The sequence below is a fragment of the Desmodus rotundus genome, chromosome 9, assembly GCF_022682495.2.
Source record: "Desmodus rotundus isolate HL8 chromosome 9, HLdesRot8A.1, whole genome shotgun sequence".
NCBI classification, from domain to species: domain Eukaryota; kingdom Metazoa; phylum Chordata; class Mammalia; order Chiroptera; family Phyllostomidae; genus Desmodus; species Desmodus rotundus.
The window spans coordinates 113,223,487-113,247,608 of NC_071395.1; the positions used below are offsets into that span (position 1 = coordinate 113,223,487).

At 62.2% G+C, this 24,122-nt stretch overlaps 3 protein-coding genes across 11 annotated transcripts; 1 reads left to right on the plus strand and 2 right to left on the minus strand.

Annotated features, from left to right (window-relative positions):
• Positions 1 to 3,930: 3,930 nt before the first annotated feature.
• Positions 3,931 to 7,636, minus strand: RFNG (RFNG O-fucosylpeptide 3-beta-N-acetylglucosaminyltransferase). Of its 2 annotated transcripts, none has more exons than XM_045190275.3 (8): positions 7,230 to 7,636; positions 6,782 to 6,830; positions 6,253 to 6,334; positions 6,003 to 6,156; positions 5,667 to 5,755; positions 5,422 to 5,587; positions 4,926 to 5,011; positions 3,931 to 4,849 (listed from the first exon to the last, which is right to left on the minus strand). In XM_045190275.3, the coding sequence occupies exons 1-8, from the start codon at positions 7,494 to 7,496 to the stop codon at positions 4,768 to 4,770; spliced, it is 975 nt and encodes a 324-aa protein (XP_045046210.2). In that variant the 5' UTR covers positions 7,497 to 7,636; the 3' UTR covers positions 3,931 to 4,767. The 2 variants fall into 2 exon arrangements, with proteins under 2 accessions (XP_045046210.2, XP_024409700.3); XM_024553932.4 differs by having other exon boundaries at positions 6,232 to 6,334; positions 7,230 to 7,581.
• Positions 6,631 to 12,029, plus strand: GPS1 (G protein pathway suppressor 1). Of its 5 annotated transcripts, none has more exons than XM_045190271.2 (13): positions 6,631 to 6,756; positions 8,478 to 8,570; positions 8,861 to 9,042; positions 9,471 to 9,635; positions 9,719 to 9,854; positions 9,948 to 10,025; positions 10,183 to 10,243; positions 10,586 to 10,671; positions 10,857 to 10,951; positions 11,034 to 11,139; positions 11,216 to 11,296; positions 11,376 to 11,513; positions 11,583 to 12,029. In XM_045190271.2, the coding sequence occupies exons 2-13, from the start codon at positions 8,493 to 8,495 to the stop codon at positions 11,790 to 11,792; spliced, it is 1,416 nt and encodes a 471-aa protein (XP_045046206.1). In that variant the 5' UTR covers positions 6,631 to 6,756; positions 8,478 to 8,492; the 3' UTR covers positions 11,793 to 12,029. The 5 variants fall into 5 exon arrangements, with proteins under 5 accessions (XP_045046206.1, XP_053767340.1, XP_053767341.1 ...); XM_053911365.1 differs by lacking the exon at positions 6,631 to 6,756 and adding an exon at positions 7,596 to 7,670; XM_053911366.1 differs by lacking the exon at positions 6,631 to 6,756 and adding an exon at positions 7,596 to 7,670 and having other exon boundaries at positions 10,186 to 10,243.
• Positions 12,030 to 12,269: 240 nt separating this feature from the next.
• On the minus strand, positions 12,270 to 18,460 carry DUS1L (dihydrouridine synthase 1 like). Of its 4 annotated transcripts, XM_053911367.2 has the most exons (15): positions 17,812 to 18,458; positions 17,215 to 17,360; positions 16,867 to 17,112; positions 16,293 to 16,401; positions 15,782 to 15,832; positions 15,504 to 15,616; positions 14,936 to 15,018; positions 14,677 to 14,780; positions 14,321 to 14,465; positions 13,976 to 14,072; positions 13,780 to 13,868; positions 13,284 to 13,429; positions 12,969 to 13,006; positions 12,718 to 12,793; positions 12,270 to 12,628 (listed from the first exon to the last, which is right to left on the minus strand). In XM_053911367.2, the coding sequence occupies exons 3-15, from the start codon at positions 17,101 to 17,103 to the stop codon at positions 12,489 to 12,491; spliced, it is 1,428 nt and encodes a 475-aa protein (XP_053767342.1). In that variant the 5' UTR covers positions 17,104 to 17,112; positions 17,215 to 17,360; positions 17,812 to 18,458; the 3' UTR covers positions 12,270 to 12,488. The 4 variants fall into 4 exon arrangements, with proteins under 4 accessions (XP_053767342.1, XP_071075533.1, XP_053767343.1 ...); XM_071219432.1 differs by lacking the exon at positions 17,215 to 17,360 and having other exon boundaries at positions 14,936 to 15,080; positions 15,538 to 15,616; positions 17,812 to 18,460; XM_053911368.2 differs by lacking the exon at positions 17,215 to 17,360 and having other exon boundaries at positions 15,504 to 15,583.
• Between the last annotated feature and the right edge of the window lie 5,662 nt (positions 18,461 to 24,122).

The following is a 24,122-nucleotide window of genomic DNA, read 5'->3' on the forward strand; positions in this document are numbered from 1 at the left end:
TGGGTACACCGGAGCGCGCACACGGGGACACTCAGGACACACACGGGCAAACATGCATGCATGGACACACACACACCGGTGGAGCGGCACACTCATCTGGCCAGCAGGAGGAAGAGGACCCTGGGTGTCAGCAGGCTCATCCTTGGTGCTGCTCTGGGCCAGTAGCCAGGCTTGACCATGTCCTTGTCACTACTCAGGGTCCCCTGCCGGACCCAAGGAGGGGACAGAACCCGAGCACTGGAAGTGATGGGTCCTGAGACAGCGCTGCTCCCTGGTCTCCCAGTGGTGCCCGGGGCTCTCGCCGGGCTGGAATTACAGCCTGTGCCGGACCTGGAGCCTTTGAACGGGCCCGTGGGGGGCTGGGGCAATGCTCACCTCTCCAGGTAGGACGTTAAGAGACACCTCACACAACATTTTGTTTTCTTCTGGGCCATGGGATTGAAAAGACCTAAGACCCTGCAGTCCCCTCTTCCCTGGACACTGTGCTGGTCCTTCTGGTCCTGGGACCACCCTTGTGTGGCCCGCAGTTGGCAGGGGCTGCGGTCCTGAGCTCACCATGAGGAGGGGGTCGTCAAGAGTGAGCAAACTCAGGAGGCACCCAGGACTAGGACAAGGGACATCGATACAGGACAGAGACCCTGTTCTAAGAATGACTGTTGCCCTGGCTGGCGTGGCTCAGCGGATTGAGTGCCCACTCTCTTCCCAGTTGGGGCACACACCCGGGTTGTGGGCCAGGTCCCCAGTTAGGGGCATGTGAGAGGCACCTGATGGACGTTTCTCTTGCACATTGATGTCTCTCTCTCTCCCTCCCTCCCCTCCCCTCTAGAAATAAATAATAAAACCTCAAGACCAGCTGACCGCACCTGCACAGAAGTGGCTCCGTGACCCACCCCCTCACCCGGTAGGCAATCAGGGAAAGCCCTGGGAGGCCGCATGCGCTACTGCTCAGCGAGTCTGCTCTCTCCTTCTGCTGTGAACTCCCTGCTCAGCTCGTCATTGTTTTCTATCACCGAGAGGCTGCTTTAACCCGTACCCACCTGTGACGGCCACCTGGGGGACTGAGTGACCCGCCCAGGGCCTCTGCACTCCCTGTAGGGGGCCCAGTGCGGTGTGGGGGGCCCTTGCCTTGGGTGTCCATGGGCTCAGCGCCAGGCCTGCCCTACGGAAAGCACCTCCTCTATGGAGGGGCCGTCGAGCTCCTGGGCACCATCCAGTTGGGTCCTGGGAGTGCCCTTTGAGGACTTGGAGCGATACCTGCACATACCATCCTCCTGTGTGGGATGCACGGCCCCAGGGTGCAGTGCAAACCCCAAACCAGAGCCTTTCCGGTCACTTCCGTGTGGGCTTGCTGATTCTCTTTCCTTCTTGAGTCCAGCCATGCCTCCTGGAGTTACCTGCACGCCTGCCCCCACAGACGGGACTGAGGCATGGTGTGTGAATTGTGGATGGGTGGGGGGCTTTGGGCTGGTCCCTCTGCCACCAGCGCAGCTCTGCGGGGTCTCCAAGTGCCAAGGCTGCTCGGGCACACTGGAGGCGGTGCCCTAGGGAAAAGCCACTGGGCTACCCCCAGCATCGTCCCGGCAGGAAGGCCAGGGCAGCAGGAATGAGGAGGGAGGGTGGGGCCACCCAGCTTCCTGGCCATGACCTGTCACTCTGTGGCCCCCTCAGCCTCATCTTGCCATGGGCATGGAGGCACCACACCCCTCAGGGGCAGGTGCTCCTGGCCTGCAGACACAGCCCTGCGCGGCAAGGGAGTCCAGGGGGAGGCCCCGCTATGGGGCCCGGGGTGGCTGCCAGGGGTCAGGGGGGTCTGCTCCTCTGCAGGCCAGGTCACCGGGTCCTCAGCCTCTTCTGCCCGTTCCCCCCATGCCCGTCTCTCTCGGTCACATGAGGAAGCTTTGCTTTCTGTGAAAACTGTCGCCCATCTGTCCTGGCACATCCTGTGGCCTCAGGGTGCTGCCCGGCCCTGCCTCCCCTTGGAGGTGCCAGGAGGTTCTGGGGCGACCGGTCCTCTGGACCCGGTGATGGAGGGGTCTGAGCTGCCGAGGTGGCAGTTTGGTCCAATCTGATGCCGCCCTGGTCTGTGCTGGGCAACATGGAGGGGCCTGCGGTCAGGGTGGCTCAGCTGGGGTCCAGGTCTCCAGGGCTGCTGGTCCTTCTGCGTCTGGAGACGTGCGTGGGAGGTGGTTCCTGAGCACAAACTACTGCGAACCGGCCGCAAGCCGCCCAGGTGCCCTGTGCCTGCCTCGGGGTCCGGCGGACTCTGTCAACCTCTCCTGGAGCCCTGCCCCCCGGGGTCGGCTGAGCTCGGCTCTCTCCCCACCTGTCCACGCAGTGTCCTCTGCACCAGCCTCATCAGACCGGCATGCCCTGAGCCTGGGCCCCTTTCCAGATCTGCAAGGAGAGACCTGGCTCTTGTGGGAGCAACTGTTTGAATCAAAGTGGGAAATTACTGGTTTGAAAGTGTATAGTCCGAATCCAACAATGCAAAGTGGCAGCCACGTGGCCGGCCACTTGGGAGAAAAAGCCTCACGGCCCAAGTCAATGGACATGAACTTACACCAAAAAAGGAGATAAATGGAATAGACTTAGCTCACAAACCCATGGCAGAACCCAGCTTTGGAGACCCGTCTGTGTTCTGAGAGGGACGTCGTATCTAGGGGCGGGGCGGGCCGAGGCCAGTTGACAGGGTGACAGATGACAGGCACAATCTCCTTTCCCAGCGGCCTTGCAAGAACTTAGCCCTTGGAGCCCTGGCTGGTGTGGCTCAGAGGATTGAGCACTAGCCTGCGAACCAAAGGGTCCCTGGTTTGATTCCCAGTCAGGGCACATGCCTGGATTGAGAGCCAGGCCCCCAGCAGGGGGCGTGCGAGAGGCAAATACACATTGATGTTTCCCTCTTTCTCCTTTTTATTCCTCTCTCTCTAAAAATAAAAAATTAAAAAAAAGTATTGTTATTAAAAACAAAAAGAACTCATTCCTTGAAAAAGAGGCTGCAAAGAGCCAGGTTCTGAAAAACAACCCAGACGTGCTTTCTGTGGTGGACATGTGACCCTGCACGTCCCCTCCCATCTAGGACGCCTGTCGCAGGCAAGGCCCAGGAAGGACGGAAGTCCTCCCGTGACATTACAGGGACAGGACACGGAGCACAGGCGAACCGCAAGGCCGCAAGGCAGGACGTGGGCCGTGGGGGCCGGCAGCCAACACCGCCCTGTGCCGCACCAGCACCTCCCTCCCTCGGGGGCTCGGGAGTTGCTGCCACCGAGGGGAGGCTTCGGGCTCGCCGGGTCCCACTGCTCCTTGCGCAGCACAACTCCCACCACTCCTCCCCCAGCCCAGAGCCCGACAGGGCACCTAGTCAGGGCCCTTCCCACTCCCATCACCCCGGCCCGAGGACCCAGATGCTCGACCCCACGTGTTCTTGCGGTGTGTCTTCCTCCTGACTGTGCACCGACGCCTCAGACAGAAAGCAGCCGCACGCACACCGGCCCGAGTTGGGTATTGTCCGCCTGCACTCCACACACACGCCTACAGTAGTGCACACACACAGAGCTGTGCACACCCCCACACACATCCACAAAGCACACACGTGCATGCACACCCGTGTGTGCAGCTGCTTACACGTTTGCACAGCCACACACACAGCCATGCACACATGGAGGCACCTCTGCACACGTGGGTGCACACACACCAGTTCTTCGACGTGCTGAGATGGGGCACGATACGCAGGAAGGCTGCCTCCACGCACAAGGTCTGTCTGCGTTGGTCACTTCCTGCAGGAACCCCTTGCTGTGTGCTTCAACTCACACAGAAGACCAGGGGGCCAGCGGGCTGAGTGGGCAGGGCGGGGGCCTTTGGGGGCTGCGGGGGCTGCAGCTGTGCAGAGCGGAGCTCCGCTGGTCCATGACAACAGCCGAGCAGAACAAAAAGTAACAATCACACTTTTATTCACTTATTGCAACAGCACAGTGAGAGGCCAGGGAGGGGCTGCAGGCCTGCATCGCTCTCCCCTCCCTGAAAGGCACTGGGCAGGTGGGTCAGGTCAGTGCAGGCATGGGGGCTGTCCCACCGTAGGGCCGCACAGAAGGCTCCTGTTTCACGGACTTGGACTTGGAACCAGGGACAGAGAGCCTGCACAGACACCGAGTCAGAGCACAGGAGTGTCTTGAGGCTCTGGTGAGGAGTCTGGCCGAGGAACCTGAGAGGGGCCTTGGCCAAGGGGCCCAACAAGGTGGCCTCTACATGGAAATGCCAAGAGGCGCAGCTGCTAGCCGGCGGGGGAGGGGGGGAGCGGGGACGACAACAGTGCTACCTCAAGACCACGGGTGTGGGGAGGGCGGCCTCACCGAAGAGGCCCGCAGTTAAGGCCTCTGCAAAGAACTCCATGCAGGACCCTGGTCTGGAGTCCACTGCTCAGGGCCTGGCCTGCCCAGGGCTCCCTCTCCAGCAGGGAGAGTCCTGGGCACAGGACACCAGCCCCCGCCCAGCCCCAGACCTAGGTGGGGGCAGGGTGGGGCAGAGTAGCAGCCCGCCCACTAGCACCTGACCTTGGGCAGGGCAGGGCAGGCAGCCCCCACCCTGCTCCCCAGAGTGCCTGGTCACTGGCCCTGCCAGGGGCTGTGGGGAGGCCTGCGGGTCAGGCCTTGTCTGTTGGCTGCGCAAGTCCTCCTGGATGTGGCTGTGGCCATGACCGCCTAAGGGAGTCAATCGAGGCCAGGAAGGAGCAGGCACTGCCCAAAAGCCAATCCCTAGGTCAGGGATCAAGGGTCACTGAGAGACAAGGTCACCCTGTGTCTGCACAGGACACCAGTCCGTGTCCGGGTAGAGGCGGCAGTGGACAGACTTAAACCTAGAAAGGGGTACGCAGGGTCAGGGCCACGGGAGGGGTGGGCTGGCTCCAGAGCCCCTCCCCGCAGCCCACTCACCGTGTGGGGTCCTGTTGCAGGCTAAAGGCTCCAACGACGTTCACCACGTTACGTGGGTTCTCAGGACCCCCGTAGCTCAAGGTCACCTGCGAGGAAAGAGGATGACTCATCCCCCTGCCCCCCTGCAGCATCCTCACCCCCCTGAGGATCCAGCCAGGAGAGGCCGCTGGGTGCCCCGCACCCTCCGGGCAGGTCTGAGCAGCACCTGGGGGGACGGGCTGAGCGCCACGGCCAGCACAGAAGCTGCCACAGGAGGGCAGCTGGTGTCCCCACCCCAAACTGATCCATTGTGCTGGTGGCCTGGTCTGGGATGCCCATCACTGCCCAGACCACTGCCTATCGCCCTGGGCCTGTCCGCCTGGGAAAACGCAGTGGGTGCCCTTTGTAGACGAGCCCCCACCACACCTGGGACCCACCCCAGCCACGTTCAAATCCCTCCCTCAGCTGGGAGACCCTCCGGGCCAGGCCCACCCCCTCCATGCCCGCGAAGGCGCACCTGCCGGAGCACAGTGTCGGGTGGCAGCCTGCGCAGGTTCTCCAGGTGGGAGTGGAAGAGTGAGCTGTGCCGCAGGCGTGCCCCCAGCATCCCCTCCGCGATGTAGCCCACTGTGCAGTCGTCTGGCAGCCTCAGCCTCTCCGCCGTGCTCATGAAGCTGCCCATGCTGGGGGACGGGGCAGTCAGTGCCTGCCCAGTCCTCGGCCCCCTGCCTGGGCAGCTGGTGCCCCTGCGGGCCCTCTCACCTGGCCCACGGGCTCATCTTCAGGGCGAGGCCTCTGCTGAGGCAGAACCCGGCCCCCCCGGTAGCGAACCAGAACTTGACAGTGGTCGCCTGGGGAGGAGGGAGCCGCCAGTCAGAGCTCCTCACCGACTCTGCACACTGGAGTATCACTCGTGAGCCACTCCTTAGCAGCTCCTGGTCCCAGCAGCAGAAGCTCCCGGGCCCTGACGGGATGGGGCTCCTGCCACCTAGTTGCCTGGAGGCCCCAACCCCACCCCCTTGGACCTCCCGGCTTGCCAAGCCGCTGCAGCGTCCCACGCAAGCGGGTCAGGCACCCGCCCCCCGGCCCCGTGCTCACGGTGCCACCTCCCTGGACCCGCTCAGCAGCCTCGATGGGGTGGTCCAGGCTGGGCCGCCCCAGGTAGACGTCCTGGCTGGGTGAGAAGGCGGACAGCAGCTGCAGCAGGCCCTCGGTGTTCACATAGTTGTCGTCGTCCACGTGGCAGAACCACCTGGGGGCAAGGGCAGTCTCAGCGCCCATGGCCAGTGTGAGGCCCTGGCTCCCCAAGGGCTCGGCCACCACACACTTGCGCCCAGACTCGACGAACTTGTCGTACTCCACCGACATCTTGCAGCACAGCGCCTGGCGGGTGTGTGCGGCTGAGCAGTTGGTGTTGACAACGTGGCTGCCTACGGGGTTGGGGGGTGGAGGACCAGTGAGGCCAGGGTGAGGTGTGGCGGCCCCACAGGCCCCAGCGGCCTTGCTCCACTCCAGGCCCTGAGGCCGGTCGGACCACAGGCCCGGCATGGCCTCACCCAGCTGACCCCGTTGCTGAGCCCTATGGCCCAGGCAGATGACCACCTGGAAACCCCAAGTGGATGTGAACTGGGAACAGCCTGAGTGGGGAGTGACCCAACCAGCTGGGCTTCTCTAAGGCATGTGGAAGGGCGAGGCCCTGGAAGCCTGCAGGTGGCACAGGGAGGCAGAGTGTGGCTGGCAGGTGGGGCCCTGGATGCTGCCCTCCACTGGCTGGTGACCCTGAGCAGGGGACTTAACTCCCCTGAGCCTCTGTACACAGCAGGGAGGCTCACTGCGCTGGACCGAGGACTGAGTAAGAAGGGGCGCTGGGCACTCACCTCCCTGGCGCTGCAGGTCAGGGTCGTCTCCATCCGTGAAGATGAAGGTCTAGGGAGAGACCACCTGTGAGATGCATGGTGGGGCCTTGGCCCCAGTGACGTAGAGTTTGGCTGTGGGGACCTCGGAATAAGCGTTTCCAGGCCAGGCCAGGGCTTATCCGTGGGATGGGGGGGGGGGGGGCGGGGGGGGAGCGGCGGGTGGCATCCCAGCTTCGGCCTGCTCCCACCCTCAGCAGGTCCAGTGCTGTTGGGGCCAGACCTGCGCTCACAGAAGTTTCCAGCGTCTCAGCCCTGTGTCAGCTTGGGAGAACCCACCCAAGTCTAGAACCCAAGAAGGAACAAGAGGGGGTGGTCGCTGGGGGTCCTCGGGACTCAGCACGCGGAACCCGCCACCCTGCTGGGGACGCAGACCCCGCGGGCGGGGTAGGGGTCCTGGGGTAAGGCCCACCTGTCGGCGGGCCCGAGAGATCCAGGTGCGCAGCAGCAGATTCAGGCGCGGCCCGTGGTTCTTCCGGGTGGTCTTGACGGCGATGAAGACGTCTTCGGGCCGCAAGCGGGGGACGGGAGCGCGGGCGGGGGGCGCGCGCGGTCCGGGGCCGGGGGTCGGTGCTGGGGCGGGCGCGCGGGGCAGCGGTAGAGGCAGTAGGAGCAGAGCGGCGAGGGCCGCGGCCAGCGCGAGGCAGGCCCGACACAGCGCCCCCCGCACACGGCTCATGCGGCCGCCGACTGGCCGGCAGCGCCGGAGGCAAGTGCTAGCCGCGGCCCCTTTAAGAGCCACCCCGCCCGCGCCGCGACCCGGAAGCGGCAGCCGCGCTGCCCCGGAAGTGGACGGCGCGCCGCGGTGGGGTGGGCGAAGATGCCGCTACCGGTTCAGGTGTTTAACTTGCAGGTAACCAGCCGAGGCCGGCGGCCCCCCCCGCGTCCCCGCTGCCCGGCCGGAGCCGAGGCCGAGGCCGAGGCCGGCCGAGCGGCCCGCGCGCCCCGCCCCGAGCCCCGCAACGTCCCGCGCGTCGGCGCCGGCAGGCCCGCCGCGCTAACGCTCTTTCTCCCCGCAGCAGCCAGCCAGCTCTGTGTCAGGGTCGGGGGGTGCAGAGAGTCAGGACAGAATGAGGGATAGCCCGGCCCCCAGCGCGGCCGCCACGTCCGTGACAGCGCTGTGCCCCGCGCCCCCCAGCAGTAGGGCAGACGTCTTCCTGCCGGGCACGGCCGGGGACTGCAGCCTGAGCGCCAGCCTGTCGGCCTGTACGCTGCTCTATGAGGTACCGTCCAGGACAAGGGCCCGGGACAGCCAGCCAGCCAGCCAGCGAGCCGGCAGGCGGCCGCCCACCGCCGGCGCCCCGGGACCCTCCCGGCCGCGGTCGGCGCCGGGCCCGCGGCGGCACTAACCCGCACGGCTGCACGGGCTGCTCCCGGGTTGAGGTCGACCCCACGTCTTCCCTATGGCTCGGAGGAAGCTGCATCAAGACGGTGGCTGGGAACGTGTAGGGACCCTCGGGGGTGCCCCGTTCTGCAGATGGGCGGTTAGAATCTGCCTCGGCTCCTCTCTGGGAGCCTCTTGTCCGGCGAGGAGCCCTCCGGAGGGGCGGTGCTGGAGGCGGGTGGGGAGGGCCAGAGGAGCTGGGCTCAGGGCACAGCGAGGGCCTCTCAGCCGCCCTGGGCAGTCCCCTGCTCCAGCTGACAAGGTGCCATGTTGCAGGGGGCCGTGGAGCCAATGCAGATTGATGTGGACCCCCAGGAGGATCCTCAGAATGCCCCCGACGTCAACTACGTGGTGGAGAACCCTACCCTGGTAGGAGCCTTGGTGGGGGTGTTGGTGCTTCTGGGGGACCAGGTCTTGCTATAATCCAGAAACCTCCAGGGTTCCTAAGTGCCCTCATGTGATGGTTGTTAGCTCCCCAATGGGACAGTTGGGTCCCAGGCCACCTGCATGTTGAGTGTTCCAGCTTCATGGGCGTGGTCTACGCCAGGGGTCCAGGCCTCTCAGACACGCGGAAGGGACAGTGCTCCAGCTGCTGCTCCTGCCTCGCTATCCGGGGCTCGGGCCGAGTTCCTGCCTCGCACAGTCTCCCCCGCCCTCAGGACCTGGAGCAGTATGCAGCCAGCTACAGTGGCCTGATGCGCATCGAGCGCCTGCAATTCATTGCGGATCACTGCCCCCCGCTGCGGGTGGAGGCCCTGAAGATGGCCCTGTCCTTCGTGCAGAGGACCTTCAACGTGGACGTGTACGAGGAGATCCACCGGAAGCTCTCGGAGGCCACCAGGTGAGGCCAGGGCCTAGGCCAGAGGAGGCGGGCCCGGCCTGCTGTGTCCCCATCAGGGGCCGCCTTGTGCTGCTGTGAAGCTGGCCCCCCTCGTGCAGCCACTTAGAGCAGCACCTGCGCAGCCTGGTGGCCAGGCAGCCGAAAGTGGTAGACGGGCCTGGGCGCGTACGGCCCCCGCCGGGGGAAGGCAGGACTCAGACTTCTGCGCTCAGGCCATCCTGATGCCGCGCAGAGCTTGAGCAGACGGTGACTCGTTCCTCCACTCTCGGTGTGCCCACAGCACTTCTCCACTGGGCTCCCCCAAGGCTGCGGCTTCCCCGATGCTCCCTGCAGACTGGGTGCCGCACCCAGGGCTGTGGCAGGCTAGGGGCTCCTAGGAGGGGCCTTCCAGCTGCCACATCAGCCCTGATGGCCATGCCCTCCCTCAGGGACCTGCAGAGTGCACCAGACGCCATCCCCGAGAGTGGTGTGGACCCCCCACCACTGGACACGGCCTGGGTGGAGGCCACACGGAAGAAGGCCCTGCTGAAGCTGGAGAAGCTGGACACAGACCTGAAGAACTACAAGGGCAACTCCATCAAGGAGAGCATCAGGTGCCACCCGGGGCAGGGGGTGGTGGGGCAGCGGGGCAGCCTGGCCCACACTGGGCAGTGTCCACTCACAGCCTGTCCCACAGGCGCGGCCACGATGACCTAGGTGACCACTACCTCGACTGTGGGGACCTCAGCAACGCCCTCAAGTGTTACTCCCGGGCCCGAGACTATTGCACCAGCGCCAAGCACGTCATCAACATGTGCCTCAACGTCATCAAGGTGCGCCCTGCCGTGTGGGGGGGTGCGGTGGGCGGGGCAGCTGTGCCCAGGACCGGGAGGGGTATCCCGGTCTGAGCCTGCTGCTTCCACCAGGTCAGCGTCTACTTGCAGAATTGGTCTCATGTGCTGAGCTACGTCAGCAAGGCTGAGTCTACCCCAGAGATTGCAGAGGTAACCTACTCCCAGCCTGTTTCCTCCTACCTGCTGGCCGGGGGTGGGCCTCATCCTCCCTCCTGTATGCCCTTGCTGTCCCCCGGCAGGGGTCACTGGGGTCGGCCTGAGGTAAGGGAGGGTGTGAGGGGTTCACGTATGCCTCCTTCCCCTGCAGCAGCGTGGGGAGCGGGACAGCCAGACCCAGGCCATCCTCACCAAGCTCAAGTGTGCCGCAGGTGAGGCCCTGTGCTGCCCAGCTGTGGGCAACCGTCCTCACGGCTGGGCAGACCCTAAGGCCCTGCACCGAGGTGGCTGCCGTGCCGCTCAGGCCCACACACAGGGCGGTGTGTGAGCCGTGGTCAGGAGTGCGAACACTACCTCTGACAGCCGCCATCTGGGTGGTCCTCCCGTGGGTCCCCGGAGCAGTACCAGCAGCTGTGCCGGCTTCCCGGGCTCCTGACTCACGGAGGGTGCCCTGTGGGCACTCTTGGGTGTCACTCATCTCAATGGCCAGAACCTCTGTCCCTGGGGCCAAGGAGCCCCGGGGCAGGCTGGGCCTCACCCTCCTTTCCCCCCAGGGCTGGCCGAGCTGGCTGCTCGCAAGTACAAGCAGGCAGCCAAGTGCTTCCTGCTGGCCTCCTTCGACCACTGTGACTTCCCCGAGGTGAGGAGTGTTGAGGGAGGAGCCCTCACTGGAACTTGGAAGTGGGGAGGGCTTGTGGCTGGCTCTGCTGGGGCTTTTCTCCCAGTGGGGTCCAAAGCCCTTGGAGTTGGGGGTTAGTTGGGAGCTCTGTGCTTCCTCCCTGGCTTCTGTCCAGACCATCAGTGACCCCAGGTCTCTTCCCTCAGCTGCTGTCCCCCAGCAACGTGGCCGTGTACGGGGGCCTGTGCGCCTTGGCCACCTTCGACCGGCAGGAGCTGCAGCGCAACGTCATTTCTAGCAGGTGGGGCCCCCGGCTGCCGTCCCGCTGGGCGCGAGCAGGGTGGGCGGGCGCAGGGCAGTTCTGAGGAGTGTGGCTCCCGCAGCTCCTTCAAGCTGTTCTTAGAGCTGGAGCCCCAGATCCGAGACATCATCTTCAAGTTCTACGAGTCCAAGTACGCCTCCTGCCTTAAGATGCTAGACGAGATGAAGGTGAGGGGCGGCCTGATCAGGGGCAGATGTGGGTGGAGGGCCGGGGCTGTGGCCCCTTACCAGCTCCCCTTGCCAGGACAACCTGCTCCTGGACATGTACCTGGCCCCTCATGTCAGGACCCTGTACACCCAGATTCGCAATCGTGCCCTCATCCAGGTGAGTGGGGCAGAGGGGGGACAGGACATGGCAAGGCACTGGGCTGGGGCTGTGGCAGCTGACGCCCTCTGCTGTGCAGTATTTCAGCCCCTACGTGTCGGCCGACATGCGCAGGATGGCCACGGCCTTCAACACCACAGTGGCGGCGCTGGAGGACGAGCTGACCCAGCTCATCCTGGAGGGGCTCATCAGCGCCCGCATCGACTCCCACAGCAAGGTGGCCGGCGGGGCCAGGGGAGGGTGTGGGGGCGCCCGGGCCCCGCTGACCTGCCGCCTGCCCCCGCAGACCCTGTACGCCCGGGACGTGGACCAGCGCAGCACCACCTTTGAGAAGTCCCTGCTCATGGGCAAGGAGTTCCAGCGGCGCGCCACAGCCATGATCCTGCGGGCCGCCGTGCTGCGCAACCAGGTCCACGTCAAGTCCCCGCCCCGGGAAGGGAGCCAGGGGGAGCTGACGCCAGCCAACAGCCAGTCCCGGATGAGCACCAATATGTGAGGGGCCTCCACGCTCCTGGAAGACCTGCATGCTCCGCCCACAGCCCGCAGACTCACTCCTGGGCCCATTGCCGCCAGCACTTCTGGGGGGCCCTGCCACCTGCCTGGGGCGCAGGGGTCAGCCTGGACGGAGCAGAGGGCCTGCCTGGGGCGCCACCTCCTAGCCCACCTGCTCTGGCATCCTCTGGGGCTGCAGACAGTTGTGAGTCTTAGTCCATTAAAGAGCAGCCTGAGAACACCCCCTCGCACTGTTCCTTCAGCGGCACCCTGGGGTCGGCTCCAGGCCCCTCGCACTCAAGCAGCAGGGCCCCACCTGGGCTGGGTGATGCTTACGCCCTCCCGGCCTGGCACACCAGGGCCGTCCTGGGCTCAGATGGCCAAAGCAGGAGGCTCCCCACCTGGCGCCCTCTTCGCATGGGCTCTGTGGGCCCAGACCCCCTCCCTGCGCACAGCTGCGGCCGCAGCATCACAGGCTGGCTCTGCACGTGTCTGCGGAGGTTTATTGTCCAGTCCGAGTGCACACGGCTGCGAGGACGGGGCAGGTCCAGCCTGGGGCCCTGCTTGCTGTGCAGCTCTGGGCCCCATGGCTGAGGGGACTGTGAGCTCATCCTTCCATGTGGAAGAGCTGGAGGTCCCCTGAGTGAAGGTGTCTCCTTAGGGGACTCGGAGGGGCGGTGGGTCAGCCTCTGCTGGCCCTTCAGGCCAGGGCGCTGCCCACAACCTCAGGAAAGCCACCTGGGTCCCCAGGCCCTGCCGGCTGTGGCTCCTGCAGCCGGGGCTGGGCTGCCTTCCAGGCCAGAGACTTCTCCAGTTTGGTTTTAAAAAGCAATCCGTGACCTGGCAAAGGGGTGGGGAAGGAAATGGGGCTCAGGAGGCCTGTGGGTCCAGGGAAGGGTGGTGAGGTGGGGTTGGCTGGCGTCCCTCACCTGGGCAGTCCGCGGTCTCTCGGAAAGCTCGCTTCTTGCAGCAGCCGCGGCACAGGTTGAACACGCACCTGTTGCCCTGGGCACAGAAAAGCCAGTGAGCCTGTGCCTGGGGGGCTGCACCCCGGCAGACAGTGCAGGACTGTCCCCATGGGTGCTAGGTAGCCCCGGGGCCCAGTCGGGTCAGCAGGCGGCAGCCTACCACCACCCCAGGGGCCCCTGCCCTGGGCAGCACGGGCGAAGGGCCGGCTCACCTTTGGGTTCCCACACTGGTCGCATTTTGCGTATTTTGCTGTGGAAAGCACAACAGAGTTCCTGGGTGAACAGGGTGCGCGCCCACCACGGCCTCCCCACCCTCATGCAGAGCCCAGTGGCCTGCCTCCCTCACTGCGGCAGGCTGGGCTGCTTGAGGCAGGGCAGAGGGCTCCCAGACTCAGCACCTGCAACCCCTAGGGCCCACAGGGCCTGTCCCACCCCAGGCTGTGGCTGCACCTCCCACGCCCACAGGAAGGCAGGCCCAAGCCCCCAGGCTTCTCCAGCTGCCTTGTGCAGCAGCTGCAGCAGCTCACGCTTCAGCGAGGGGTCGAAGGTCTTGTGGGGGTTCCTCAGCTGCTTCTTCTGCTTGTTCTTGGACAGGGTGTCCGCACCGCCCTCCTCCTCCTCCAGGGCTCGCTTGCTGCGGGGGCCTGCGCTCTCCTGGCTCCCCTCCTTGGGCCTGAGAGGGAAGGTCATTGGGCAGACTCGGGGACACCTACAAGAGGGACCCCCAGCCACGCTCCCAGCAGCTCAGCTCTCAGCCGCCAGGGCTGGGCCAGTGTGGAGGCCGGGAGACTGGGCCTCTGGGGTCTGAGCCATAGAACCCAAGGCAGGGCTGTGGCCACACGTGGCGCCTGGCCTTGCCTCTGAGAGCCCAGAGGAAACCCACCCAGAATCAGAGGAAAAGGAGGAAGAGATTCAAGACCTCAGCATCCATGAACAGGGGAGAGGCACTGAGGACCTGGGGGGATGGGGCGGAGAGGGCTGTGCCTGCCTGACTGCCCCCTACACCATGCCTGTGGCACTCACCCTGGCCGGAAATAGGGTTGGCAGATCCAGTGGAAGAAAGGCAAGCCACCTGAGGGTTCCTCCCCCTCCTTCTGCCTGCACATGTCCTCCTGCAAAAGCCCCGGGGGCCCTCGGTCACCAGCTGAGCCCCACCCTGACATGCGGGGCAGGGGGGCTCCCAGCGTCCCCGTCCCCACCCCCACCCCGCTGCACGTGCCTGACACCGCAGCTTCAGCTCCTGGCTCACGGCAGCGATTCCCTCCAGGGTCTTCACTTTGGCCAGCTCCTCTCGAAGCTGCTGGTGCACCTGCAGCCTGAGACAGACGCCCCAGCACAGTGGGCCTGGCGCCCAGCTCCAGGACACCGACCGGAGCCTTGGGCAGAGGGGAGCTGCCTGTCTCTCTTCCAACCCAGGCTTCCCGCCTGACCTCACTGTCACCCAGACCTTCGAGGCTGGACTTGGGGCAAACGATCCCAGTAATGTTTCCGAAGACCCTGGCATCACAGCTCCCAAGCCCCAGGTAGGCTCAGACCAGACAGCACCTGCCTGGGGTCAACTCACGTGTGGTGCCACAGCTTGAAAAGGTGGGCACGGACGTAGGACAGGGGGCAGGGGTGTTGGCGCACGAGATCCAGATACTCCTCGGCCAGCTCCCACACGGCGGGGCTGCGGCCCTCGAACAGGGCGGGGTTGTGCAGGTTGCCCTCTGCAGGGGAAGGGGGAGGGGCCGACACTGAGGGCACTCACACCCCTGGAGGGACACCCCCTTCCCATGCCACGTCACACCAAGGACAGGCTGCCGCCCAGCCCCAGACCAGCCCTGGCCGAGAGCACGGGACTGTGTGAGGACAGTGAGAGGCCCGAGCCCTTCAGCTGGGCCAACGGTGTCACGGCGTGGACACCCTGCGCCTGCTCACCTGCGCTCATGACCCCCTGCACGCCCGTGTCCCGGATGCAGCGCTCCACGTCCCGCAGGCACTGGATGTTCCCGTTGGCGAACACAGGGATGGACACAGCCCTCCTGGGGGGCACGAGGGGCCCTCAGGAGAGAGTGACGCGGCCCCGGCCCCCCGCCCCAGGACAGTGCCCAGCAGCCAACTCGGCAGGTGCTTCTCTCCCCCACCATTGCCCAGAGCGCCAAGGACCATGTCCAGAACCAGGCTGACCCCCACTCACCGCACGGCCCTGATATGCTCCCAGGACGCGGAGCCCGAGAGCGGCCCCTTCTGCTCCTTCGTGCGCCCGTGCACCGTCAGCAGCTGGGACACAGCAGCGCTGGCTCAGCCCCAACCTGATCTCAGGGCACCCCACCCTGTGGCTTCTGGGCACCAAGTTCCATGTAGAGTGGAGGAAGGGCTGCCCTGGGCCTGGGTCTCTCAGGCCCTGTCCCCCACCAGACCCCAGGCGGGGTGCCCCTGGGCTGCACCTGGGGCCAGCCGATGCTCTGGGGTGTGGCCAGGGTGCAGTTGAGAAGCCTAGTCCCGTTCGGAAGTGGCAGCAGGCCCACTGCCCAAGGCCAAGGCAGGAGGGAGGGACATTCACCTGACCCCAGGACTGGTGGGGGGTCGGGGGAAGGTCTGGCACCACCCCCTTGCTTAGTACTCACCTCCCTCAGGTGAGCAAGAATGGGCTCCCCCACCCTCATCAGGCCTCGAGGTCACTGTGGTCCCTGTCCACCCCCAGAGAGTAAGCTGTCCCAGGGGAAGCCCCAGGAGCAAGGCCCCTCTAGCCCCCAGCCCCTCACCTGGCAGCCAGCTTTCTCCAGCATCTGGGCGTACCTCACGGTCTTGTCAATCTCTGGGAAGACACGGATCTTGCACGTAACTGGGACAGAGAGCTTCTCGTGAGCCAGCTGAACTGGGGCAAAGGAGAGTTGGCTTCTGAGACCCATCACGCACACCCAGTCAGGCGGTGTGGACCCAAAGCTGAGCCCCCAGAGGGCATCTCTGCCGGCCGCCACCCTCCCCCGCCTTGCCCCCACATGCGGCCCCATCGCCCACACGTGGCACGTGGCCGACTCACTCATTCTCTGGAGCAGGTCCCATTCCTCCTGCAGGAAGGCTCCGTAGTGACCTGTGGGGACAAGCATGGTCCTCTGCACCCCTCCTCCTCCCGCGTCCACACACACCATGAGCTGACCTGCCAGGCAGGCCCCAGCCCTCTGCGTGGGCCGTGCACCGTCCAGAGGCCTGGGCTGAGACCTCCCTGAGTGGGTGTCTCTGGCAGACGGTCACTGAGCTGCCCACGCTCCAGGGTGCTGAATGGCAGGCCGCCCCACACAGTCTCTGACCACGTAGCCGCTGCTCAGGCCCCATGAGGAGGGAAGGCTGGCCCCCCACAAGGGCAATGGCCGCTGGGGCTGCGTGGTGCCCAGGTTGATGGGGGATGTCCTGTGAGCAGAACACATTTACCCAGAGGAGCCTGATGACTCCTAGGCGCTCAGCCTCTGAGACCCAGCGGCACCCTGTCCCCCACACCCCTGCTGCTTCTTGGAACGGCTGCGGCTGCTGGGCATCCGCAGCCCTGCACTCACCCCGCTTGGCGATCATTTGAGGGCAGCCCAGATTCAGGTCGATGGCATCACAGCAGTCCTGCGCCAGGAGTCCCGCCTGGACAAACACCTCCGGGTTGTTGGCACAGAACTGGGAGGGATGGGACAGTCACCACAAACTCGAGCCAGGCCCTGGCCCTGGGCTCCCACAAGGATTCCTATATGATCCAGGGGGGGTGTGGCCCCCAGGGCGGACGGGAGGATGGCCTCCTGTCCTCAGTACTTACAAAACAACTCAGTTCAGACCCATGCCCACACACCAGACCCACAGACTCTCTACCGTAGGAGAGCTGGGCTCACCCACTTGCTGAGAACAGAGCCATTCGTTAGCATTGTTCTGATACAGAGACGGCCCGAGACATGGCTTACAGGGGTGTCTGGGACTACGGGTCTTTCCCAGCAGCCTCACTGTCTATTCGCCAGGGTCTGAGCCATGGCCCAGGAAGAGGTCAAGCTCTGTGAAAGGCTTCCATGGGTCCCCACCCCAACCCTCCTCTCCCACCGATTGGGGCCAGGAGAAAGTGCTCCCAGGTGTCCAGGAGCCAGGCCTGCGCACCTGCACGATGAGGGGCCGGTCCTCGGGGCACACCTCGCAGTACAGGTTCTCCTTCCGGTAGTTGGCGTCGCGGACAAAGACCTGAGCGTGCAGCATGGGTGTGTAGCACAGCTGGGCCCCGTGGCGGCGACTCAGCAGTCTCCAGGCCAGCTCACTCTGGTCCACCATGGGGGCCACCACGTGGCGGGCCCCCCCCAGGGTGTGGCTCCAGAACTCGAAGCCTTGCAGCTTTGGCATCTCTCCACACTGTGGGGGGAGAACAGGGGCTCAGCCATGCCACGGAGCCACATGGGCTGAGGACCAAACTGTCCCCAAGACCACCCCAGTGCTGTCACTCCCCATGGAGACCTGGGCAAGTCATTCGGCCCCTGAGCCTGGGCCCTCACTTGTTCTCCCTGGCTGGACTGGTATGGGGTAAATGAAACCGTGGAAGCAGCATCTCAGGGGGCGCCTGGCCACCGCAGGTCCGCACAAAAAAGCTGTAATTACAAGGCCTGGGGACCCCAAGGTGGGACCACCCAGTGGGGACATCCCTGAAGATGTGAATCAGGGTGACCCTTTTGCCCGGCCTTCTGGGTGTCAGGTGGGACCTGGACGGGTCACTAGTGAGCTGGGGGGCAGCACTCCCGGCCCCCTGGAGGGAACCGCCCTCCCGGCCCAGACGGGATCCAGCCCAGACGGGATCCAGCCCAGACAGGATCCGACCCGCGGGGACGCGCGCCCCTACAGCTCTTACTCCAGGAGACTGGGCCCGCGATCGCTGAGCATGACCATAACTTTAATGACCGAGCGCCCAGCTGTGCGTGGGATGTTTCTGGAAACTGAAATTATATATAAAAAACCATCTAAATGTCACTGGGGTCCCCAAACGCGCAGGGCACGCGCAGCCCCGTGAAGGAAGAGCCAGGCGCTGCAACTCCCGGCGAGACCCTACGGGAAACGTACCTGAGTTGGCCAAAACTGGGCGCCCGCCGGCGGGGTCCTGGCGGCGTGCGGGGCTCCGGGCTCGCGCAGCGTGCAGGGGCCGCCTCCCCAGGGCCGCCGCCGGGCCGCCGCCGAGCCCAGGGCTCCGCGCCGGGGCTGCCGGAAGGTGCGTCCGCCAGGGCGGTCCGGGCGGCCCGCGGTGCGGCGGGAAACGCGTTCCCGGGAAACTACGCCCGGTTGAGGAGAGGCCCGCCCGCGGCGGAAGGCCCGCGCGCGGTCGGAGGTCGGAGGCCGGGTGTCAGCTCGGCGCCCCCGGAGTCCCGCCTGTGCTCGCTGCCCGAGCTTTGGAGACTTGCTGGCCCCGCCGCCGGTCGCTGAAGCCGATGTCAGTGGGGCGCCGCCCGCCGCCTGGGGTCGAACTCCAGCCCGTGTCCCTCCCGAGGCTGAGATCGCGGGAAGTGGGGACCGCGGCCGCTCCGGGACAAATGCTCACGGTCCTCTGCCCTACCCGGGCCCCGAGCACCGCCACGCCCCATAACCCCGTGTTTCCCTCCTGCCTCCGTCTCTCCCGCGCCTCCTGCGCGCAGGTCACGGCCCCGCAGCCCAGAGCTGTGCGTGCGAGTCCCGGTCGCTGAACGGCAGCGCCCGGCAGAAGCTCCGGAGCAGCTGCCGGGCGGTGGGGGCGCCAGTGGCGTCGCGCACCCTCCCGAGAGGCGGCGCTGCAGGGACGCCCACCGAGGGAGCAGACCTGGGGCGCAGTGCCAGGTCTGCCCGGCTCGGACTCGGGGCCACACGGTCTCCCCGTGGCTCCCTCGCCTCCCGCGGGGATGGAGCCCAGCGGCGCAGGACGTGGGGCGCCGGCCTCAAGGTCCCCTCTGGCCGGCGCACGTGCGGACTTACGGGGGGAAGGCTGCGTCACAGCCTTCACTTTCTGGTTTTTGTGGGCTTTTTAAAAATTAATTTATTTAAATGTTAATTTCTAAAAATATTTTGTTTATTAAAGAGAGGAGATGGGAGGGAGAAAGAGAGAGAAAGAAACAGGTGTCCTGACCTGGAGTCAAACCGGGGGACCTTTTGGGTTTATGGGACTGCGCGAAACCCACTGAGCCACGCTTGCCAGGGCTCCTCGCTTCCTCTTTATGGCTGTCAGTGGGCTAGCAGAAACTTCAAGTGTGCGCCGGACTTCCGGAAGAGCGGGTGCAGGAGCTGAGCAAACGTCCTTCCAAAGGCCACACAAAACTGGACAGATTGTTAAAAGCAGCCATTCCAGGACCTCGGGAGTTGACAAAACGCACACAGCATTTGAGAAACACTTACTCTTTTTTTTTTTTTTAAGTTACTGAACGTGGGTAAGAAGGAACGTAGAGGGAATCTGTGGTGCTAAAACTATCACTTAGAATGGGAGGGCAGATAAATGCTTCCCAGATAAGGTCTAGTTAAAGGAGTTCATCATCACCCAGCCCTTATCATGTGAAATGTTAAAGGGACTTATCCAAGAAAAAGAAGATGATCAAAAATATGAACAGTAAAATGATAACAAACTCACAACTATCAATAATCGAACCTGAAAAAAAGCAAAAACAGACTAAGCAAACAACTAGAACAGGAACAGAATCACAGAAGTGGAGATCACATGGAGGGTTATCAGCAGGGAGGGGAAGGGGGGAGAATGGTGGGAGGAGGTACAGGGAATAAGAAGCATAAATGGCAGGTACAAAATAAACAGGAGGAGGTTAAGAATAGTATGGGAAATGGAGAAGCCAAAGAACTTATATGTACGACCCATGGACATGAACTGAGGGGATAAATGCGGGTGGGAGGGAAGTGCAGGATGCAGGGGAATAAAGGGGGGAAAGATTGGACAACTATAATAGCATAATCAATAAAATATATTTAGAAAATATTCCCACAAAATCAAGCCCAAGCTCAGATGACTTTTATAAGCTGTAGGAAGCATCGAAGAATGCACACCAACCCTTTAAAACTCTTCTAGAAAATACAGCAGAGAACAAAACTCCACTGACCCTAAGAGGCCAGCGCGGTTTCGATGCCCAGACCAGTCACAGGTGTGGCAGGGAAAGAAAACTACACACAAATGCCCTTCACGAGCAGACACGGAATCTGCAAGATGCCAGCAAACGTAATCCAGCACCACATAAAAAATTATATCCAACCCTGGCTGGTTGGCTCAGGGGACTCAATGCCACCCTGCGAGAAACAAAAGGTTGAGGGTTTGAATCTCAGTCAGGGCACATGCCTGGGTTGTGGGCTAGGTCCCCAGTAGGGGGCGCATGAGAGGCAACCACACACTGATGTTTCTCTCCCTCTTTCCCTTCTCTGTAAAAATAAAAAAATTAAAAAATTTAAAAATGACATCCTGTAATTAAGTGCTATTTATCCTGGAAGCAAAAGGCTGCTTTAGTATCTGAAAAATCAATAAATGTGATACATCATATTAATACAATTAAGTACAAAAACCATGTGATTATTTCCATAGGTGCAGGAAAAATAGTCGACAAAATACATCTGTTCCTGATTTGAGAAAAACAAACCTCAGTGAACTAGGAATAGAGGGGAACTTTCTAACCTGGACGGGCTCTCCACAAAGAACTCCAGAAGCACAACGAATGTCGTCCTTGGTGACGGAAGACCTCTTGCTTTTCCCCTAAGTTCAGAAACGAGGCGGGTCCTGCTCTCACCAGTCTTTCTGCAAAGAGAAGGGACGGCGCCGCCCAGCAGAATAAGGCAAGACAAAGCAATAAAAGGGGAGCAGAGAGCAACGAGGGAAATGTCCCTTCCACACATAGCACGATTGGCTACATAGAATTTCATAAGGAGTCTAAGAAAAAACCAAACAGCACAACCAACAAGTAAGTGCAATGCGGCCACTACACAAAAAGGACCCACATTTTACGTACTAACAACACACACGTGTAAAACAGAGTTGCCATTTCAACGCCATTTACAATTGTTCCAAAGAAGATTCCACACTTCAGTGTGAGTCCCACACACGGTACGGGGCCCATGTGCCGGTGGCCGCAACACAAGACTCCGATGGCAGAAATCAAGAAAGAGGCCTCCGCGACCACCGGTCAGAGCAGCCGAGGTCGCGGACGTTGTGAAGGTATCGACTCTCTGCAGAACAACCGTGCGTGCCGTGTGGGTGTATCAGAAATGTGGCAAGGTCGGCGTGAACTCCAACAGGCCCCGAGCGGCTGCCGCCGCGTTGAAGTGAAGGAGTCACAGTTGCTGGCGCAGAGGTGAGAGCAGATGGCACCAGATGGCGATTCCCATCCACAGGGAGAATCGGCAGGAGCAGAACGGGGCAGGAGGTCACTGTTGCCCCACCGGGCCCTCTCCTCTCCTCTCCTCTCCGGGCACCTTGGTCCTGACAAGGGGTAAGATGACCTTCACGAAGTGGATCCATCCCTACAAACACACCGACTCCCAAAACTGACCCAAGAAGAAATAAAAATGCAGACAGACCTGTTGTTGCCAGTGGGGACTCTGGGTTCTCTCGTCTGTGTGCTGGACGCGGCACAGCACCCCACCGGACAGGCCGCCGGGAAGTGCGGCCCTCCACGCCGGCAAGGAAATTCGGCCGTGCGGCGCGAGCCAACCTCAACTCAACGGTGTGCTTCCATTTATACAGTGGTCTTGGGGTCACGGGCTCGCCGAGGCGGAGGGCGGGTGGGAGTGCCGGGGCAGGGTGGGAGGCACGGGGTGGGACAGAGCCTCGCAGCGAGGGACAGTCCTGTGTTGCTGCGGCGGTACCTGTGCAGATCCACGTGTGATGATACCATGAGGACCATGCGCGGGCACGCACCCGTGCAGGAGGGCGTGGGAAGCCGCAGACCCACAAGGACACTCAGAGCCTCCTGTGGGTGTTTTCCTGCAGCTTTCTACCAATTTCTCTATGCTGCTCTACAGCTAAAAACATTTCACAGTAGCCAAGACACGAAGACAACCCAGTGTCCCGTGACGAGTGACGAACGGGGACAGAAATGTGACGTGGAATATTTCTGGAATGGAATATTTGCCATGGGGGGGGGGCAACAGGGACGGCCCCGAGAGCATTCTGCTAAGTGAGGTTAGTCAGACAGAGAGGAGCGAATACGGCACGACCGCGCTCACAGGCGGGACCGAGGAAAGCCCAGCTCTCAGGAACGGAGACTGGAGTGCCGGCTGCCAGCGGCTGGGACCAAAGGGCGGGACCTTCCAGCTGTTCGGTGAGGGGCTCTGGGGGGGGCTGGCATCCAGCACACCGCTGTTGGAAGGTGCTGAGGGAGCAGATCTGAAATGTCCTCATCGTCACGGCAACAACAGAGGTCATCGTGGGAGGTGAGGGGGGCTGACGTCACGGTGCCGGCCGAGCACCTGGCACCAGGGACACTCGTCACATCACCACCTATGTGCGGAGGAGGCACCGACTTCACGCGAAACTGCAGTGGATGGGCTCGTGCACACAGGCCTGGGGGTTTTCATAGTCTTCAAAAAAAAAAAAATCCACGTAGGTGAACACTGACTCTAAATGCGAGACCTGAGACCGCGTGGGAGATCTCTGCCGGGACAGATGCCGCGGGGGGGCCCAGCGTGGGCGGGATGGGAGCTCCGGGCACTGGCACTTCTCTCCCGGGAAGGGAAGTTGAGGGTCTTATTATTTGTTATGGGCCCGACTCTGATTCGCTGCTCCAATGTCTTCAACTGCATTACCGAGGTTTAACGAGCTGCTAAGAACTGCCCATAAAGCAACAGGTTTCAGCATAAACACACACACCAGCGAAACTGTGACAACCAAAATAACGAAGGCTCTGATCACCCACAGTGTCCTCCCACCTCTGTGGGGTCCGCCCTCCCCGGCAAGCGCTGGGCGACTTTCCGTCTGGAACTTTATGTGAGTGGACTCAGAGCATGTGACCTGGCGTCTCTCACTCAGTGTATGCTTTGAGGGTCAACCACGCTCTTGTGTGTCCACAGTTTCTGCCTCTGCACAGCTGAGAGTGCCCCATCGCACGGGTGGACCCCATGCGACTGTCCACTGGCCTGTGATGGACTCTGGGGTCGCCCAGCGCTGGGCTGCCTCCCAGAAACCTGTGCTGATGGATGCCCGCTCCGTTTCTCCAGAGGGAATGCCTGTGAACTGGGCAGTCAGGCTCTGGGAGAGGCGTGTTTGACTAAGAAACTACCAGACTGCCCTGGCTCAGTGGATTGAGCGCAGGCCGGCGAACCAAAGTGTCACCGGTTCGATTCCCAGTCAGGGCACATGCCTGGGCTGTGGGCTGAGTCCCCAGTAGGGGGCGTGTGAGAGGCACACATCAATGTTTCTCTCCTTCCCTTCCCCTCGCTCTAAAAATAAATAAAATCTTCCTGCCAGACTGTTCACAGGGTAGACACCCCCATTCACTCCCCTGCGAGGGAAGGCGGCAGAGGGCCCCACAACCCCGCTGGGGGTTGGTGACTCAGCATTGCCTATCTGCTGGCGGCGATGCCACCTCTCCCCGCAGTTCTTTGCCCTCTGTGTCTTCATTGTTGAAATGTCTGTTCCAAATCTTTTGCCCATTAAAGACATTAAATTGTTTCCTTTTTGTTGACTTTTGAGTTCTTTAAATATTCTGGACACAAATCCTTTGTTAGATTGTGATTTGCAAATAGTCTCAGAGCTCTGTGACTTTTTCATTCTTTTAACAGTGTTTTTCAAAGAGCAGAAATGATTAGATAAAGTCCAGCTTATTGTTAAAATTTATACTTTTATCCGTCGTGCTTTTGGTGTTGTATCTAAGAAATATTTGTGTAGCCCAAGTTCACAGAGTTTCTCCTATATTTACCTGTAGGAGTTTTAGTGTTAAAACTTAAATTTAGTTGTATAATCCATTTTGAGTTACATTGTTTTAAAAGATTTTAGTTATTACAAAGAAGGGGAGAGAAACATCAATGTGTGGTTGCCTCTCAAGCACCCCCAGCTGGGGACCTGGCTCACAACCCAGGCATGTGCCCTGACTGGGAATCGAACCGGCGACCCTTGGGTTCATAGGGCGGCACTCACTGCAGTGAGCCACAGCAGCCAGGTGCCAGGTGAGTTCTTTAACCCAAGTTATTTAGAAGTTTATCATTTGGCTTCTAAATATTTGAGAAGTCAAGACCTTTTTGTTATTGATTCTAATTTTATGAAGCTGTGGTCAGCGGAAATATTTTAATAGAAGCTGAAGTCTTTGGACTTACTGATTGTATGACCCAGAACGTGGACCATCTTGGTGGATGTTCCCATGAACTTGAAGAGTGTCCACCCTACTGGGGGTGGGGAGCCAAGCGCAGGATGACCTGGCTGGCACATT

Bases quoted from the DNA above. Each gene is read 5' to 3' on its own strand.
- RFNG (XM_024553932.4), bottom strand. From the start codon at position 7,496: ATGAGCCGTGTGCGGGGGGCGCTGTGTCGGGCCTGCCTCGCGCTGGCC. The intron at 6,831-7,229 runs GTGGGCCTTACC...GTCTCTCCCTAG, and splicing joins TCTCTCGGGCCCGCCGACAG to ACCTTCATCTTCACGGATGG. The intron at 5,756-6,002 runs GTGAGCACGGGG...CCTCCTCCCCAG, and splicing joins GGGTCCAGGGAGGTGGCACC to GCGACCACTGTCAAGTTCTG.
- GPS1 (XM_024553806.4), top strand. From the start codon at position 7,888: ATGAGGGATAGCCCGGCCCCCAGCGCGGCCGCCACGTCCGTGACAGCG. The intron at 8,041-8,477 runs GTACCGTCCAGG...GCCATGTTGCAG, and splicing joins CCTGTACGCTGCTCTATGAG to GGGGCCGTGGAGCCAATGCA. The intron at 9,855-9,947 runs GTGCGCCCTGCC...TGCTTCCACCAG, and splicing joins TGTGCCTCAACGTCATCAAG to GTCAGCGTCTACTTGCAGAA.
- DUS1L (XM_053911367.2), bottom strand. From the start codon at position 17,103: ATGCCAAAGCTGCAAGGCTTCGAGTTCTGGAGCCACACCCTGGGGGGG. The intron at 14,466-14,676 runs GTGAGCAGGCGC...CTTCCCCTGCAG, and splicing joins GCAGGGGGTCATGAGCGCAG to AGGGCAACCTGCACAACCCC. The intron at 12,629-12,717 runs GTGAGGGACGCC...CCCCTTTGCCAG, and splicing joins AGAGACCGCGGACTGCCCAG to GTCACGGATTGCTTTTTAAA.